General features: G+C 48.5%; 8 protein-coding genes across 8 annotated transcripts; 4 read left to right on the top strand and 4 right to left on the bottom strand.

Annotated features, from left to right (window-relative positions):
• Positions 1 to 119: 119 nt before the first annotated feature.
• Positions 120 to 975, top strand: ubc2 (E2 ubiquitin-conjugating protein RAD6; the record flags this gene model as incomplete). Its single annotated transcript, XM_057164836.1, has 4 exons — positions 120 to 161; positions 386 to 450; positions 557 to 781; positions 852 to 975. 4 exons carry the CDS (start codon positions 120 to 122, stop codon positions 973 to 975), a joined length of 456 nt encoding a protein of 151 aa, XP_057020435.1.
• An 868-nt stretch (positions 976 to 1,843) lies between these two features.
• N7466_005440 (putative kinesin family protein (KinA)) lies at positions 1,844 to 4,926 on the top strand (the record flags this gene model as incomplete). Its single annotated transcript, XM_057164837.1, has 5 exons — positions 1,844 to 1,848; positions 1,910 to 1,935; positions 1,993 to 2,087; positions 2,185 to 4,625; positions 4,704 to 4,926. 5 exons carry the CDS (start codon positions 1,844 to 1,846, stop codon positions 4,924 to 4,926), a joined length of 2,790 nt encoding a protein of 929 aa, XP_057020436.1.
• Positions 4,927 to 5,777: 851 nt separating this feature from the next.
• On the bottom strand, positions 5,778 to 7,143 carry N7466_005441 (acetylornithine aminotransferase; the record flags this gene model as incomplete). The annotated part of the gene is made up of 2 exons (XM_057164838.1): positions 5,778 to 6,602; positions 6,661 to 7,143. 2 exons carry the CDS (start codon positions 7,141 to 7,143, stop codon positions 5,778 to 5,780), a joined length of 1,308 nt encoding a protein of 435 aa, XP_057020437.1.
• A 1,030-nt stretch (positions 7,144 to 8,173) lies between these two features.
• Positions 8,174 to 9,523, bottom strand: pgxC (putative extracellular exo-polygalacturonase; the record flags this gene model as incomplete). The annotated part of the gene is made up of 1 exon (XM_057164839.1): positions 8,174 to 9,523. One exon carries the CDS (start codon positions 9,521 to 9,523, stop codon positions 8,174 to 8,176), a length of 1,350 nt encoding a protein of 449 aa, XP_057020438.1.
• Positions 9,524 to 10,319: 796 nt separating this feature from the next.
• On the top strand, positions 10,320 to 11,366 carry N7466_005443 (SDR family oxidoreductase; the record flags this gene model as incomplete). Its single annotated transcript, XM_057164840.1, has 1 exon — positions 10,320 to 11,366. One exon carries the CDS (start codon positions 10,320 to 10,322, stop codon positions 11,364 to 11,366), a length of 1,047 nt encoding a protein of 348 aa, XP_057020439.1.
• Positions 11,367 to 11,897: 531 nt separating this feature from the next.
• On the top strand, positions 11,898 to 12,551 carry N7466_005444 (SRPBCC domain-containing protein; the record flags this gene model as incomplete). The annotated part of the gene is made up of 1 exon (XM_057164841.1): positions 11,898 to 12,551. One exon carries the CDS (start codon positions 11,898 to 11,900, stop codon positions 12,549 to 12,551), a length of 654 nt encoding a protein of 217 aa, XP_057020440.1.
• Positions 12,552 to 13,093: 542 nt separating this feature from the next.
• On the bottom strand, positions 13,094 to 14,383 carry N7466_005445 (protein kinase domain-containing protein; the record flags this gene model as incomplete). The annotated part of the gene is made up of 1 exon (XM_057164842.1): positions 13,094 to 14,383. The coding sequence occupies one exon, from the start codon at positions 14,381 to 14,383 to the stop codon at positions 13,094 to 13,096; it is 1,290 nt and encodes a 429-aa protein (XP_057020441.1).
• Positions 14,384 to 15,572: 1,189 nt separating this feature from the next.
• Positions 15,573 to 17,484, bottom strand: N7466_005446 (uncharacterized protein; the record flags this gene model as incomplete). The annotated part of the gene is made up of 2 exons (XM_057164843.1): positions 15,573 to 17,332; positions 17,364 to 17,484. The coding sequence occupies 2 exons, from the start codon at positions 17,482 to 17,484 to the stop codon at positions 15,573 to 15,575; spliced, it is 1,881 nt and encodes a 626-aa protein (XP_057020442.1).
• Positions 17,485 to 18,131: the final 647 nt, after the last annotated feature.

Raw genomic sequence — 18,131 nt, forward strand, 5'->3', positions numbered from 1 at the left:
TCCTCGTGCTCTTTCAGAAACCCATAGTCTTTCAACTGGCATAGCTTCCTCTTCCCTTAACCAACTTTCTCAAGTTCTGTGAACCACCTTCCCACAAGCATCAAATCTTTGCATTCATCATGTCAACCTCTGCTCGTCGTCGTCTCATGCGTGACTTTAAGGTCTGTTCATCATCAGCGTCACTGGACCATTGAGGTGATGTCAAATTAGAGGTTGGATGAATCGAGATCCAAGCTCAAATCCAACGATCTTGAAATTTCGTGGATATTCGGCCTTCACTTCGCCATCATCAAACCATCCTTCTTTGATTATCCTCATCCTCATCCCCAACCCCCATGGTCCCTCGTGGTATTCTTTCTTATTTGCCCCGCTAACCTGACCTCAGCGTATGCAAACCGATCCTCCCGCTGGTGTCTCTGCCTCGCCGGTAGCTGATAATGTCATGACCTGGTATGATCAATTTCATCTGCGGCTCATAAATCTTCCTCTTCTTCCTCTTCTTCTTCTTCTTCTTCTTTTTCTTCTTCTTTGGGTTCAAATCTGATAATGTGGTTAGGAATGCCGTCATTATTGGCCCCGCAGATACGCCCTTTGAAGATGGCACTTTCCGCTTGGTGATGAACTTTGAGGAACAGTACCCTAATAAGCCCCCTGGTGTCAAGTTTATCAGCCAAATGTTCCACCCCAACGTTTATGGCACGGGTGAACTTTGTCTGGACATTCTCCAGAACCGCTGGAGTCCGACATACGACGTGGCGGCCATTCTGACAAGCATCCAGAGGTATGTCCCTATTTGATTTTGTGCACGTTTTCCATGTCAAATTGATCTCTAACTTTAACAATGGCTCTAGTCTGCTCAATGACCCTAACACCTCCTCCCCGGCCAACGTCGAAGCCTCAAACCTTTACAAGGACAACCGCAAAGAATATGTCAAGCGTGTTCGAGAGACTGTAGAGAAGAGCTGGGAAGATTAAGCAATCTCTCTTGCTTTCTTGTTTCTCTATTCTTTTTCGCGTCTCAGCCGGTTGCGATTTAGTACGTTTGAAGTTTTTATGTCCTGACGTTAGGGCCGAAGCAGCTCGGAGGACGAACACACTGATGGTCTTCAATCGGGGCCGTTTGATCTGCACAGCATGGGGTTTAGGCGTCTGGTTCTTTTTTCCCCCACCCCTCCCCATCTTCTTCATATTTCTCCTCTTATTTTCTCCTCATCTTATTACGGCTGGATTTTCTTTGTATCTTTCATTTTGTGTCCTGGTGCATCGGTCATTATCCCCTCTCAGTAGCTCCTATTGCATTAGCATTTTTCTTGTTTATTTTACTACATATTCACCATATTGTTTCCTGTAGAAGAAAAAGCGCAGGGTTGTTCGAGTAAACCAATTGACCAATATCTATACAATACCCCTTCAATGTTGTTGAGGATCTAATGTTCAAAGCCCATATGCCGAATTATTTGGTATTTACTAAATAGTATTACGTAGTATATTTTTTCATGAAGCCCCCGTTGATCCACCACAACACGCTCACAGTCCGGGGCGGTCGGCGAAGAACGCCAAACGGGCGTCTGTCAACAAATCCACAACCCTCACCTCTTCTTTCTTTTACCACCTCCCAAATCCGCCGGGCGTGCTGGGTTCTCTGCTGCGTTGCAGATACTTTGTGTTTCCCCCTTTTTCTTTCATTTTTGACTGCTCCGTGCTTAGTGGAGAAACCCCCTGACCCTGGACCCTCCAGAAAACCCCCCGTGACAACAACTCAAAAGCCCCTCGAGCTTGAGTTTGCCCCTCTTAGGGGCCTTGTTTCTTTCTGTGGGAGGGCTTGAAACTGCTAACTACAATCATGGCGTCAGTACTTTTCTTTTAGTCTGTACATGTGTGACAAACATTTACTGACTTTATCAAACAGGTCCGCGGGGTCGAACACCATTAAGGGTACGCACAACACGAGCGTCGGATGAAAACTACAGCTAACCCCTTCACGTGCCTTAGTGGTCGCCCGTTTCCGTCCCCAGAACAAGGTGGAATTAGGCTCTGGCGGTACACCGGTTGTCGAATTCGAAAATGAAGAATCATGTGTTATCAATGTGAGCGCGGGATCTGGGCTAGCATATCTCGCGCGCGCGTGTGCGCGCGCCAGAGAGAGAGAGAGAGAGGCAAACATGCTAACAACGAGATTTATAGTCACGAGAGGGCACGGGCTCCTTCACCTTTGATCGTGTGTTTCCGATGGGCTCAGCTCAAGCCGACATCTTCGATTTCTCTATTCGCCCCACTGTGGACGATATTCTAAATGGATATAACGGAACGGTTTTTGCGTACGGTCAGACAGGTGCCGGAAAGTCGTATACAATGATGGGTTCCGACATCGACGACGAGGAGGGAAAGGGTATTATCCCTCGTATTGTCGAGCAGATCTTCGCCAGCATCTTGACCAGCCCGAGCAATATCGAGTACACCGTGCGCGTGAGCTACATGGAGATCTATATGGAGCGTATTCGCGATTTACTGGTACCGCAGAATGACAATCTGCCTGTGCACGAGGAGAAGTCCCGCGGAGTCTACGTGAAGGGACTGTTGGAAGTATATGTGTCGAGCGTGCAAGAGGTCTATGAAGTGATGCGCCGTGGTGGAAATTCGCGCGCTGTGGCGGCCACCAATATGAACCAAGAGTCCTCTCGCTCACACTCCATTTTTGTCATCACTGTCAGCCAGAAGAATCTTGAGACCGGGTCTGCGAAGAGCGGCCAACTCTTCCTAGTTGATTTGGCCGGTAGTGAGAAGGTCGGCAAGACTGGAGCAAGTGGACAGACATTGGAGGAAGCCAAGAAGATTAACAAGAGTTTGAGTGCTCTAGGAATGGTCATCAATGCGCTGACGGACGGAAAATCAACTCATATTCCGTACCGTGATTCGAAACTCACTCGAATTCTGCAGGAGTCGCTAGGTGGTAACTCGCGAACCACCTTGATCATCAACTGTTCGCCGAGTAGCTACAACGACGCAGAGACCGTTTCGACCCTACGGTTTGGTGTACGAGCCAAGGCGATCAAGAACACTGCCAAGGTGAATGCGGAACTGAGCCCGGCTGAAATGAAGCAGCTTCTACGCAAGGCTCAGACACAGATGACCACATTTGAGAGCTACATTTCTGCACTGGAGAGTGAGATCAATGTGTGGCGTGGAGGTGAGAATGTTCCTAAGGATCGTTGGACCCCAGCTCGTGGGAACGAGGTTGCCAGTGCTGCTGCCAGGGCAGAGGCACGCGCTTCTGCCGCTCCCCGACCAGCTACGCCATCATCGCGGTTGCAGGAGACTGCCCGTTCCGAAACCCCACGCCCAGACTCTCGCTTTGGAGATCGCTCAAGCACTCCCAGCCTGGTGTTGGAGAAAGACGAGCGAGAGGAGTTTCTTCGCCGCGAGAACGAATTGCAGGATCAAATCGCTGAGAAGGAGTCGCATATTGTCAATGTTGAACGCGGTCTCCGTGAAGCGCGAGAGGAACTAAAGTCCATGAAAGAGAACGCCGGGCGCTCGGGCAAGGACAACGATCGATTGAATACTGAACTGAATGAGTTACGCATGCAACTTGAAAAGGTCTCCTACGAGGGCAAGGAAGCGGCAATCACCATGGATGGCCTCCGGGAGGCTAATTCCGAACTCACGAGCGAGTTGGATGAGGTAAAGCAGCAACTTCTCGATGTTCGCATGCGGGCCAAGGAGACCACGGCCGCGCTCGACGAAAAGGAGAAGAAGAAGGCCGAGAAAATGGCAAAGATGATGGCCGGGTTCGATCTGGGTGGTGAGGTTTTCTCAGACAATGAGCGCAAGTTGCAGGATCTGATCCAGCGCGTTGACGTGCTCCACGAGGTCAGCGCAGTTGGAGAAATCATTGCACCCGATGACATCCTTGAGCTTCGAGCCAGTCTGCTAGAGACTCAAGGCTTGATTCGACAGGCCGAATTGACAATTAACGATCGGGGCGACTTGAGCGAGCTGCAGGACAGCCGCCGGGAGGAGCTGGAACAGAAGCTGAACGAGGTTCAGCGGGAATACGAAGACCTATTGACCCGAAACTTGGACGAGAATGACGTGGAAGAGATTCGGGAGCGGGTGGAAAAATCGTTCATCGGTCGTAAGGAAGCCGAGAGCGCGGCAGTCGAGGAACTCCGCACTGCAATCACTCGCAAGGATGAAGAGTTGACCAAGATGCGACAATCTCTTGTTGACACGCAGTCCCGAACGTCCACCAATGGCACCGCCAGCAAGACATTACACCAACAGATTGCCGAATTCGATGCCATGAAGAAGTCCCTAATGCGGGACTTGCAGAACCGCTGTGAGCGTGTGGTGGAGCTGGAAATCTCTTTGGACGATGCCCGCGAGCAATACAACAATGTTCTACGATCATCCAACAACCGGGCCCAGCAGAAGAAGATGGCCTTCCTAGAACGCAACCTAGAGCAGCTGACTCACGTTCAGCGCCAATTAGTGGAACAGAACAGTAGCTTGAAGAAGGAAGTGGCCATTGCAGAGAGGAAGCTCATTGCACGGAACGAGCGCATCGCTAGTCTGGAGAGTTTGCTTCAGGAGAGCCAGGAGAAGCTGACCCAAGCGAATCACCGGTATGTACTGCTACTATACTCTAAGAAAAGAACTTGGGTTTTCACTGTTCAGCCATATACTAAACACCCTCTCCACAGATTCGAAGCCCAACTCACCGCTGTCAAAGAACGCCTGGAGGCCGCCAAGCAAGGCTCCACCCGCGGTCTGCCAGTCATGGACAGCAATGGTAGTTTCAGCTTTGGCAGGATCGCAAAGCCTCTAAGGGGAACCGGAGGGTCGGAGGCTGTGAATGCCGAGAAGATGTCGCAAGAAACAAAGAGAAGTAGTTGGTTCTTCAACGGAAAAGCATCTCAGACTTGATGGCTAGTATCTTCTGTGGATTTCGACCTTGTTCGGTGAAATGCCTGTTAACGCTTCTACGATTCGATTCATACTTGCTTCCCCGTCCCCCTCTCTTTCTCTCTTGCTCTCTCCATCTTGCGGCTTCGTGGCTTGGCCACTCCTATTGGCTTTTGTCCTTTTGTTATTTTTTTTTCTTCTTTTCTTTCCCCTTTCTCTTTTCTTCCAGTACATTAGACCATGCCCTGTATAGTAGGGGACAGGGTCGTGGATCTTCCATGTTTTCTTTGTACATCAACCAACATGATAGAATTGGCCGACCTTGATGGAAGCGATTCTAGTAATCGCGAGATGACATACTATTACCTACTAGTCCCAGTATAGAGCTAAGTGGTTCCATTCCAACCGTGGAAGATTGTCACAAGTCCCATAAAGGCGATGTAAAAGTAGACGAAGTCTCTCACAAGGGTATGCATCCCTGCAGTCGTCTTGCAAAAAAAAGGGGTTGTGGCCCTGGAACATTTGAAGCTCACGAGCACTCCATGCATCCTGTTTTTGAAACTCTTAGTTGGATTTTCAAACAGCTCGAGAGGTACATACGGCTTGGCGTAGCATTGCGCCAATTAGCATTTTGTATGCGACATCTGGATATCAATTGATTGTTACAGACAACCGTGGTATGACTGCCAGCTCTGCCATGGACCAGGGCGATTTCTTTTCGGCGCTGGGGCATTGGGGGGCGCCGGGTCATCGTCAACCTTTCGTTCACTCTCGAGTGCTGATAATATACTAGCCACTGCCTACCATTAGATACATGTATTCTAAGGTTGGCATTCAATGCTAAATTTAAACATAATTTTTTCCATAAAATTTCAATTCACAAATCGTGACTGAATCACGATTGTTGCCAATTCACCAAAAAATATTTCTACAGCCTCCAGGAGACGAATAACAGAAGCCTTAGAATGCATGAGGTTCAGAGAAACAAAGCCCCGTCTCCCAATAGAAATCCCTTGATCAAGGAGTGTGAAATAGAACAAATCTTTCAGAACATCGGAGCCAGGTCCCTTAAAGTGAATTCCAATCGCACTTCCATATCCACTGACTTCCATCTGCGTAAACTTTTGTTCATCAATCATCATACCTACCCCATGCCGGAACAACTCCCCCATGGTATTCAAACGCTCAAGTTCCAGTGGTGTAATCAACTTTGCCGCCGCAACAGCAGCACACATTGTGAAGATATTATTGTTGAATGTTCCAGAATGGTGAAGCGCGATAGATTCATCCGTTGAATCAAATCGGTCCATGATAGTTGCCGAGCCGCCAAATGCGCCAAATGGAAAACCACCGCCTAGGTACTTCCCTACAGTTGTCATGTCTGGTATGATATTCCAAAGGCCCTGAATGCCATGATAGTCAAGCCGTGAGGTGACCACCTCATCAAAAACGAGGACTGCTCCAGTCTGGCTCGCTGCTTCACGGAGGAACGACAGGAATTGCTTAGTCGCGAGATGCATACCTCCGGCTGCTTGGAGGGGTTCGACTAGAATAGCCGCTAGATCTTTGACGAGAGGTCGTGTCTCTTCGATATTATTGTATGTACCCACCACGAACTCATGCGGTAGGTTCATGGGGTTGTTCCTTGTCGAGAAGCTGAGGGTTCCGCCATGGTATCCATTCTCAAAGACCAGGATCTAAGAGAATTTGATTAGACACTGATACATCAGCGACTGATCAATGTGAATATCTCACCTTCTTTCTCTTCGTAGATGCCATTGCCGTCGCAATAGCAAACATGTTCGCTTCAGTTCCAGAATTGCAGAATCGGACCTTATCCATGGAAGGAAATCTGTTGACCAAAATCTCGGCCAGCTCTGTTTCTTTTCCTGTGATTCCACCTAGACTGAAGCCCGTGGATAATGCTTCCTGAACTGCTTCCTGAATCACGGGGTGCGAGTGTCCGTATATTCCTGCCGAATAGTCTGAGACGAAATCCTCGAAGGTCACGTCATCAACTGTTGTAAACGTCGCGGCCTGTGCAGATTTCACCACCAGAGGGAATGGATCAGAGACAAGAACAGATCGTGTGCTTCCGGCAGGAAGCACCTTTTGCGCTCTTTTGGATGCATCTCTTGATTTGGTGTGGGTTTGTTCGTATTCTTGGATGAGGAAGCTTAATCTGGCTTGTACTGCGGGGGTAGATAGGGATGAAAAAGGGCCGGAAGTTGAAGTCATGGGGACGGGTATAGTATAGCTAGAGAGAACTTTTTAAATTGCATGTGTGTTTGGCACCTGTTCTTGCGCTATTGAGGTTTCTGCAAAAGACGACTCCCGGGAAGTCAGACTGATGACGGAGTTGTGACCGACACAGAACCCCGCACACACGGACTTCGGAAACTCTGATACTAAGTATACTAGTATTGCATGATACATTTGCTGGAAGCCCAATTAAAGTCAGATATGAAAACTTCTCACGAACTAAACGAATGTAGAATGATAAGAGATATTACAAACGTTCACCGTCATTCAACTCATTGGTCATATCAATCTCAAATGTTCAATTTTGGTTGTTATTGCACTTATCGATGAGGGGCCAGAGTAGAGGCAATTTTCGATATTTCACGGTGAATTATTTGACTCCAACTATGGAGTCCTGGACTCGAATCACTCGACGACACGAGTAAATCAAACAAGCTTACAGTTATCAATGTATCATGATGGTTAGATCCCCTTATCTTATCTGTTTATCGTCGGGATTCATCAGATAAGCGATAAGCGATAAATGAGGTCTCGGATAAGACTACAGATCACGTGATAATGTTGATAAGCGATTTTACTGGAGGGATTTTCCAAGTTAGCGATCGTAGTATACCGTCAAATCATTGAAAGAGCGTGTCCCCTTCTCCTTCCCCCCCATCTCCCAACCCTAGTATTTTGTAATCCCCGGCCAATATTGAGCATCTCAAAAAATTCTTCATGTGAATATCTCGAATTTCCAATCTAAGAGTCCTGATGGACTTATCTATTTTTGGAATATTTGAAGACCTCAAAACTGTGCTTGTAGGTACAATCAATTGATACGACTATACACTATTGAAAGTATTCCTGAAGTAATTTATTGTCATATATCGGACATGATTCATTGGTTCTTTCTCTAATCAAACGAAAACCAAAATTTATCTCAACCGCGCTTCAAGCGCATTTGGGGAGGTCGACTCACAGCTTTCTCAGCTAGTACGTGTATTACTGAACTTCGATAGAGTGCTCAGTTGGGAATGAAGGTACCATTCCGACAGTCAAATCCAAGCTCGGGATTCAATGACGCAGTAGCATTGATACAGACCACAGTCGGCTCAGCCAGAGTCTGTGGGATGATCTCAATATTGGTCAATTCAAAGTTCTTGCAAGACGAATTCGTATTGCACTCAATGATCACGGTTTCAGTGTGCTTGAGATCTGGCAACCCAAGATCATACCAGCAAGGGTCGGTTACACAGGATCCATCACCGGGGCGCCACGAGTTGACCGAACCTGTGAAATCGGACCAGACAAAGTCTTCCATCATGACAGAGGCATTGTTCACGCGTCCGGATGTCACACCGTTACCAAGCTGGGTCTCTGTGGAGCCCTGGTTGGTGTAGCTCTGGGTCACAAAGATTGGGAAAGTAACATTGTACACGCGAATGTTCTTCCAGCTGATGTTCTTCGCGATACCCTGTCCACCCATCCAGGACTTGAAGCGGGAGGCATAGACCGCATCGATGACGGTGACGTCTGAGAAGTGGATGTCGGAGACATTGGCAAACTCGGACTGGGTTTCACCAAGTGATCCAATGCTCATGCCGTGGCTTTGATAGCCGATGGTGTTTCTTTCGAATATCACATTGTGGGATCCTGACTGGACAGCAATGGCGTCGTCGCCGTTATAGATGATGCTGTCGGTGATACGGACGTTGGTGGCAGTGACGTCGAATCCATCGGTGTTGAAGGGGAATGATCCGGTCGATTCGGCATCGATGAAGGCATGGCTGACTGTGATATTGTCTCCTTGTAGCTGCACATTCCAGGCAATGGGCTTGCGGGACTTGAAGTACTTAAGAGAGCCATCTGTAGTTTGGAAGCTCAGAAGGTGGGGACGGGAGTCGATGCCCGTTCCATTGACTGGGTTTGCATCCCACCATGCCTGTCCATAGGAGTTGATCCATCCATTATTGACATTGGAAGAGCCAGTGTAGTCAATTTTGGGACCGGCGAGTTTGAACCAATATGCTCCATCAGCATAGAGTGTGCTGCTCGTTCCATTGACAATACTTTGTACTGTTGAAATGTTTTGGGGCAGGTGCAGGTTGCCCTTCATTTGAATCTCGACATTGCTGAGATTGGTAGCAGCAATGGGAGTAAAGATGTTATAGTCTACACCCTCTTGGAAGACGATGACGGAGTCGGAAGAGCATTTGGCGAATGCCTGTAGCACGGCAGGGGAATCATTGGCCGTGCCGTTGGAAGAGGGGATCACACAGCGATGTGAACGTTCATGAGTGGAACGTTTCAAGCTGGGAGCACCCAAAGCAAGAGAAGAAAAAAACAAGCATATCGTTGCCCTCTTGATAAACATGATGAAGGGCGGAGATCTGTGATGAATTGAGAGACGGAAGCTTTCCAAGCGACATCTTCCCTCCTTTTATAGGTATTCATTGCGCTCGGCCCTTGCAAAGATCTCGGTTTATTGAAAAGTTGTTTTCCCCATACCCCAGATAGTTTGAGATGGAGTATTCCCCACAATGTGGAGAAGACTTCGGGTAGAGGGTGATGTATGGATGGATTTTTATTTTGGCGGATGGGGCTCTGCGACTCATTGGTGGAAATAATGCAACGATCGACACCGCCGAGCTACGTAACTGCCCAAGTACCACGGCTAACCAAAGGTTGAAAATAAATGAGGTAGCTCATTCGTATTGAATCTGTAAAGAGATTTGGTGGGATGGCACGATGTTGGTAACCGGCAATTGTTCTGTTTGCCGGTCAGACGCCATCGGACATGGGCCGTAATACCGTAGTGCCAGTGTTCCGTGGGTCCGTGGGGTGCGTACTATGTTTTGTCTCCGACCAGAGGCGCAGTGAATCATCAACATCTGGGATGCATACTATGATACACTCCATAAAAATTCACATTATACTGCAGCTGTTGTCGATAATGACTGTGAAGGAATGCGTGTATCAGAATTGAGTTGGGCGTGCCCTTTCTTCCCGTATCTCGCCAAAGTGGGCAATAGTGCTGACATGTTGCGATTGCACATGTAAGCTCCTCTCGCGTTTACTTTGATCGAAGACTTCACACCATCACAATCTGAAACCAACCACAAACACTGCCAATTCTACTCGTGGCTACTGGCTTCACTCATCTCACTACCATGTCCACCACGAAAGATTTGGTGCTCATCACTGGGGGCACTGGATTTGTCGCTTCCCACTGTATCATCAAATGCCTTGCAGCCGGATACCGTGTCAGAACGACCGTTCGGTCACTGGCACGCAAAGACCAAGTTGAAGCAACGCTCCGCACCGGAGATGCAGTCAACCTCGATAAACTGTCATTCGTCGAAGCCGATCTTAACAAAGACGATGGTTGGACCGAGGCCGTTCAGGACTGCATTTATGTCCTCCACATCGCATCTCCATTCCCCGCTGGAACACCCAAAGACGAGAATGAGTTGATCATCCCCGCCCGCGAAGGTACTCTACGTGTCCTACGCGCTGCCCGGGACGCGAAAGTTCAACGCATCGTCGTCACGTCATCTTTCGCAGCCATCCATGCTGGCCCTTCGAGAGAAGACCCCACCAAACCCTTCACAGAGGAAGATTGGACTGATGTCCATGCACCCGGGGTGGGCCCCTACGACAAGAGCAAGACACTAGGCGAGCGTGCCGCGTGGGAGTTCATCAAGAACGAAGGTGGCAGCCTTGAACTGTCCGTTGTCTGCCCTGTTGTGGTTATGGGACCCGTTTTGGCGCCAGACACATCCACGTCGATTGAAATCGTCAGCCGCCTGATGAATGGCAAAGTGCCGGGTTGTCCTAATCTGGAGTTTGGGGTTGTGGACGTTCGCGACGTTGCCGATTTGCATATTCTTGCCATGACACACCTCAAGGCCAGAAATGAGCGCTTTCTGGGCATGGCGCCACCGACTTTGACGGTAAAAGATATGTCACTGGCTTTACGGCAGAGACTTGGGGATAAAGCGAAGAAATGTCCCACATGGACTCTACCGAATATTGTTATGAGGCTGCTGGGATTTATTGATCCGGGTATTGCCTTGGTGGTTCCTCAGCTGAGCCAGTCTTTTGCAGCATCTAACGAGAAAGCCAAGAATTTGCTGGGATGGACACCACGATCAAATGTGGATGCAGTGGTCGCTACAGCAGAAAGTCTTGTACACCTGGGTCTTGTGAAGGAATGATCAATTGTGATAGCTACTACTAGTAGTATGATGCTTTAACTTACAGCTTTGTTCCAATACTGTTATCACTGATATTTTGCATTTTTTATTATGTAGAAATCTTCCCCGGTCGTACTCTTGGATGCAGAATTTACACTTAGAGCTTAAATTCTAATAATCCCACATACTCAGTGATTACCGTCAACTTCAATGTTTGAAATACAATTTCGAATATCTTGAATGTGGATCTATGTACACATACTAGAGCCAATTGCAAGTGCTTAAATAGAGTGAGTATGTACTTACTGTACTATGTTTTCGGTGTTATGTTTACCCAGACTAGTTTAGCCTTATCGAACCGTTATTGCTCCACCCGGAGATAAAATAGTCCCCGTCATCACCTCCAAGCTTTCTCCACATACCCAAAACAAAAATACAAACTCCATCAACCTCAAACAACCTCAAACAACATTGAGCCCAACTGAGGCCTTCAAAGCCAAGTGAAGCAGAAGAAAACAAAAGAGCTCAGATCCCCGAACCTCTAAAACCAAAATGTCGGCATCCCACCCAGACCTCCCAGACCCCCAAAACGCGAATCGCGCCACCCCATCAATCTCAGCCGATAACGCAACCCTCCATCTCGGCAGCTCCATCTTCATCGCAGCCCCCACCACCAAAGTCTGGGAAGCACTAATGGACACATCCACCTGGCCCACCTGGAACAGTTTCGTTCCCCGCGTCACCATCCGCTCCCAACCCAGCAGCACCGACGCAGACGCAGACGCAGCGGCAGGAGAGGCAGAGGCAGCGGCAGAGGCTAACACCAACCTTTCCCCTATCCTGCAAAAGGGTACACGAATGATTTTCCACGTCCGTATGGACCCGAGCTCAGCCAAGCCGCAAAAAGCCGCTGATACCTTCCTGGTTGTTACGGAGGTTGAGCCCCCGAATGCGGAGACTGGGACTGCTGGGCGGATCGTTTGGGTTGCTGATTGGGAGGCGGCTGGTGGGTACTCGCCAAGGTATCTTGTTGCGGAGCGGGAGCATGAGATTAAGGATGTGGAGGGGGGCACAGAGGTGAGGAATTGGGAGAATCAGACTGGGTGGCTTGTTTATGCGGTTCGGTTCTTGTATGCGCAGAAGTTGGCGGATAATTTTGAGTTGTGGGTGAGGAATTTGAAGAAGTTTGTTGAGGGTCAGAAGTGAGGAGCCTTGGAGGGATTCTTCGAATGTTGGAGGTTGGATTTGATTTGATTTCAACCTTGGAAGATATGAGGTTATTTTGTAGATTTATTTGTTTTTGTTTAATGGAGTCTGGCAAATGTACTAGTACTACTTTTAGGCACGATTTAAATGTTGTTTTGGCTGGTAATTTGATTGCGCGAATTTCATTCACAGCACTTGAGTGATATAGAGAACACCTCGGGATAATATTGATGCTGATGCTGATGCTGATGCCGATGTTAGTAGTGTGTAGTAGTATAGTATGTATGTTTATGTTGTTGCTTTCCAGAGCAACTCCTTCTAACCGGGTATCCCATTTATGCCAGGCCAGTATTGAAACAAAATAGAGAGAGAAAAAAAAAATGCCCCGAGTCCCCAAATGCAAGTATGTCGCGAACAGAGCACACACAAAAAAAAAAAAAAAGAGAAAAACGAAAAGAAAATCAAAACAAAACAAATGATGAAAACATGGTACAACATGTTGAAGATGAAATATAAATCAAGATAAATCCCAGTCAAATAGATCAAGCATACGCCATCGTCACCCAATCCGACGTATCAATGCGCTGCGTCGGATCCTTGGCAACAGCAGGCTGGAGCAACTTCTCCACAAATCCAGCCCGCGGCACACGAGCCCCATTGGTACCACATCGCGTGAACTCCAAAATCCGGTGCCCGTCTCGCGCCATCGCCAACCGCTGCATATTACTCGAGCCAGGATACAACAACAAATCACCAGTCGCAGCAGCAACCAGCGTCGCGGCAAGGGAGAAAACATCCGAAGCCGGTGTCGGCGCGACTTCGCCCGATTTCAACGCCGCAAGCGTAAGAAGCTCAGGCGCCGTGAAAGGCGGCGTAAATGCCGACATGGACGTACGGCTCTTCTCCGCCTCCAAGCCCAGGCCCAGCCCCAAGCCCAAAAGGGCCTCATCACCACCTTCAGCCTCCTGCGACGGAACATCCATGGCGGAGGAAAAATCTGCAAAGAGCGGCTCGAAGGGGAACGCGCCGGGGTCGGGCGCGCCAGGCTCGTCGGTCGCCATGGGCCGTAGGAGCAGGTTGTGCGGCTTGATATCGCCGTGGATGATGCCGGCGGTCTTGTGCAGCCATTCCAGGCCGCTGATGAGCTTGCGGGCGAGGTCTCGCCAGGATTCTGGGCCCTGCACGGGGTTGAACATGGTTGCCGTTGAGACGCCCTGTTTGCGCGTGATATCGGCTTGGTCTTCGATGTAGGTAGAGAGGGCTAGCGGGACGGCCGACATGACTAGGGCCTCTGTTTCGGAGTGGTAGCCGTGGAACGGCACGATGTAGCGCTCATAGCCCGGGGTGAGATTCAGGCGCGTGAGGGTCAGCGCTTCGCACTGGAGGACGGGACGTGCATCGCGGCGCAGAGGAGCCTTGACGGCGTAGACGCGGGTTGCGGCAATAGGTGAGCTGGGTGGAGTGTGGATGGCGGGTGTTGGGGCGCTGGGTATTGAGCGCGCCTTGTATACAATGCTCCATGCGCCGCGGCCGAATTCGATAGGACGGTCCTCTGAGTCGTAGTCTACTTTCAGATCGTCCGTGAAGCGGATTGAAGTAGAGATGCTACGTTTTAGCAGAGAGGCGGTTTGAGCGGGGCTGTCGTTCAATAACGTTGGGATTGAGCGCTCGGCATCGCTGTCTTTGGCAATGGGAGTCACTGGGGGCGTGAGACTTGACCTTGAGGTCGGAGTTGGAGGGTGTATGGCGGTGCCTTTGCCCTCGTGGCTTGTCTGCAGTGACAATTGCATGGTACCTCCAGAAGTGGGGGTCATGCGGTGGCTTGCGTACATTCCTCACGGCGGTTGACTCGGTATACTCTCCGAGATTTCCAAAAATTGGTGGAATTGTTCTCAGCGAGAGGTGATATAGCCGATATATGTTGTTGATTGAAGATGGCAAGGAAGAAATGGATTCAATGGTGCCAGGTATAAGGAAATGTTGAACGCAACGCCACCGGTTTCAAAGAATCTAGACTCTGCGTGATACCAGCAGGTGCATTATCCACGGGTTAGGGCACGGTAGGTGACGTATGGTGGCGGCAAAAAAATGTGACGAATGCAGAATGCGGGCGTTCCGATCGTAGTAGATATGGTAGGAATTGAAGAATTGGGGGAGACACTTGTGTTTATATAATTTCCAACAACAAAGAGTCATAAAGGGAATTGGGGGTCATGGGGGTTCATTGACAATTTGGGGGTCAGTGCCATTTAATACTAGTAGAGTAAAAAAGAGTCAGAAAAATGTAAGAAAAAAAAAGAGGGAAAAGGCAGAGAAAAGGCAGAGAAAAGGCAGAGAAAAAAGGGCCCCAGTTCCACAAAAAAAAAAGGGCGATAGGAAGGTCTCGACCCGATAAGTCAAGAATGAAATGAAATGACAGGAAATGACAGGAAATAACAAGCCGCAAAAAGACTGGATCGACAAACCAGTTCGATACGACGGTAGTAACCGTGGGGCACAGATGTTGGGAAATGAGGGTCAAATTACCTTTACGGGAGATATCGGACAATCTTGCTGATCTATCAATTCTTGAGAAAAAAGGACAAAAGGCAGATTACGATTGGGGCCAATATATGATTTCTTTTTTTTCTCTTTTTTTTTCTTGTGATAGGGAAAAAGATATTCAAGTGAAGAAAATCGAATCCGGGGGTAAAAGCAGCTTACGAATGCGACTTATGCAAGTACATGCAAGATACCAAAACTCCACTTTTCCAACAATAGAACATCAAATGTTGAATGAGTCAAGTAGAGTTCAGGGTTATAACCTTGGTTTAGTACATTCAACATATAAAAGTTAGATATCGATTGGACTTCTAGCCAATTAAATCACAGGTCCTTGAACTTCCTGACCAATGCTTCCACCCCGTGGCCCCTTGTTCCCTTCTATGTAAATCTTGTTTATAAAAGGTGGATTCTGAAACACCGAAACTGATGTCATGGTACATACTAGTATACATTACATTTTATACAATCCGGGGTATACTAGCGCAATCGCTTGGCTAAACTGTCCATGCGGTAGTCCCCGGTCCGGTAAGAAGTCAGAGTACCCCCCAGAAGCCGGTTAAACTGGAGCGGCGAGTAATCAATGGCGTGCTTGTGATATTCTAAAAGAATATCCCAGAGCACCTGGGGTGGGAGGCATATCACTCGAACCTCACTGAGATGATAATCAATGTTTTCCTGAAAGCACTTGTTTGCATCCAACGAACCATCGGCCAAAGGAATAGGTCCACAGCCCGGCTTGACTCGTTTCCCCACATAGTAAGCAAGACTGGGAATTGATTGAACGACCTCGTTGCTCGCCCGACCCGGGAAAAGGCGTTCGGCCAGTTCAGCAATGCTTATGTGGTTGCCACTACTGAAGCTGAGGGTGAGGGCTTCGAAAAGCGCACTCAATGATTCACGATCTTCGGGAGGGACCTTGCCGAGAGATTGCGCGGAGATGGCATTTTCATCCGCTTCGAAATAAATCAAATTTTGATGATAACGAGGAAAAATCTCATCATCATGAGTCCGGATTGGTTCAAATGGCCGCCGGTCCCATAGTAGGACCGAGTCATCCAAATGGTTCGACCATGCTTCGATGCGAGCGTCGTCCAAGTTCCGCTCCCAACCGCGATAATGGCGGAAGTGAGTGTCCGCGATTTTCTTAGTCACCGCGCTTATAGCTGCCTCGATCTCTTCGTTGAGCTTCATCAATTCATCAGCAGTCTTTTGAGGGTCCGCCGCTGCGCGCGACAGAGCTCGCATGCGTTCATCAATAGCAGCTTTAGCATTGCTAATCTCCTCTCGAGCAGTAACACATTGATTGTCAAAGTTCAAGGCCGCTCGAGCTTTGCGTGCCTCGGCCTTAATCTCCGAGATCTCCTTACGCCCTAGATCTTTTCCCGTGGATACCTGTTGGCCTCTTCGAATGAGTTTCTCAGATCGACGGTGGCCTGCTGTTTCAGCACGGGGTCTATAAGGCAATGTTTCGATTTTGCGTTCGCTGGGTGGGACTTCAGGCGCCAGTTTCAGAGGAATGATCTCACGTTCGGGGAGATTAATTATGTTTTGCGCGGCAGTTCTCTCTGCGACTCGCTTATAATTGCGATGAATCGAATCCCAAGTCTTTAGTGTATGCCATGGTTCTGCTTCACACCCACTGGCAACCTCAAAGGTATGCAATGCCACGTTTTCCGTTAATATGGCTGGTCGCCGGCGATCGTGAACGCTGCGGGGAAGCACAACTTGTGCTTCCAGGGCCGAAATCCCAGCCAAGATACGCACACTGCCATAGGCATGAAGGCCGCTTTGTGTCATGCAGTCTTCCATTGTCGAGGCCCACCACCGCGCTGGGGTATAATGAGTTGACTTTGAATCTGATGTTGGTGGGTTCGCAAGAATCAGAAGAGTATCATTTTTCGGCAAAGTTCCGGGCGTCAAATCCATATGTCGGATCTGTTCTGGTAAATATCTTTCAAAGACTGATGGCCAATCAGTCCCGTATATTTCGCCAGACGCCACCTTATAGCACGGGTTGGTTTTCGCCAATTTCTTGAGAAATGATCCGTAAAGTGGCACATTTGGTTCAATCAGGACATGGCGGCGGGGACGAAGGAAGTCATTCATCTTGGATGACCATACTCCACAGCCCGGCCATAGGTCAAGGATATCGATTGGAGCATTTCGTTGGAGGAAAGGAGACAGGCGTTTGATCAATTCATCTAAAGACAATCCATTGCCATTAGTCTTTCGCATTACTTAAAATCGCAAGAAATTTCAAAACCTTACCACACAGTTGTTCGTCCACGTAGCCCGCAGTTGGATTTGATCTCCGGCTGGCTTTTTTCGTGAAGATGTTGCGGAGAACACCTGTGATCGGCAAACGTGCGGTCGCGTCCCAAGCACTCATATTTTGAGGATTGAGCACAAGTTCTGATATATCGCCATGAATTCCGTTATGATCGTGTGGAGGGCATAGTCAAGGGAATGGTGTGGAATAGATGTAAAAGGGCTTACTAGTAAGAACGCCCATATATCATACAGTTATAACTTATAAAAGTAGAATATTGCCGCTTTTTGGCGGTGACCCGATAATCTCTCCAAGCTTTGATCCACCGAGAACCACCAAGCTTCTCTGGACCAAGTGCTCACTGCTCACTGCTCAATGCTGATTTCAATGTTCTGAATAGCCAAAACAATATTTCAAGTGTCAGATCTCGCATGCGGTCAACCTACCAATCCTCTCCATCAATATAATCATATCATACAAACCCGTCTCAAAGTTCAATGGTTCCCAAAATCAATATTGACAGGTTCAAGCCGGATCCATGAAGCGCCTTGATCAGATTGGTCATGGAAGACTGTAACTAAAGGACCTTGTCACTCGGGGTATCCATACTTTGGCCGTCAAGAATCGCAATTAGCAGAAGGCATCCATAGGCCAGAGAGACAGGAAAACGCTGGTTGTTCGACTCAAAGAGGAGAAAAGTAGGAAAAGAAGGAAGAGGCAAAGAGCAATGTTGATGAGACAGTGACCACGTTCAAGTTCGGGTGTCC

This window comes from Penicillium verhagenii, assembly GCF_028828195.1.
Source record: "Penicillium verhagenii strain IBT 33310 chromosome Unknown utg000006l_segment0_segment0, whole genome shotgun sequence".
NCBI lineage: Eukaryota > Fungi > Ascomycota > Eurotiomycetes > Eurotiales > Aspergillaceae > Penicillium > Penicillium verhagenii.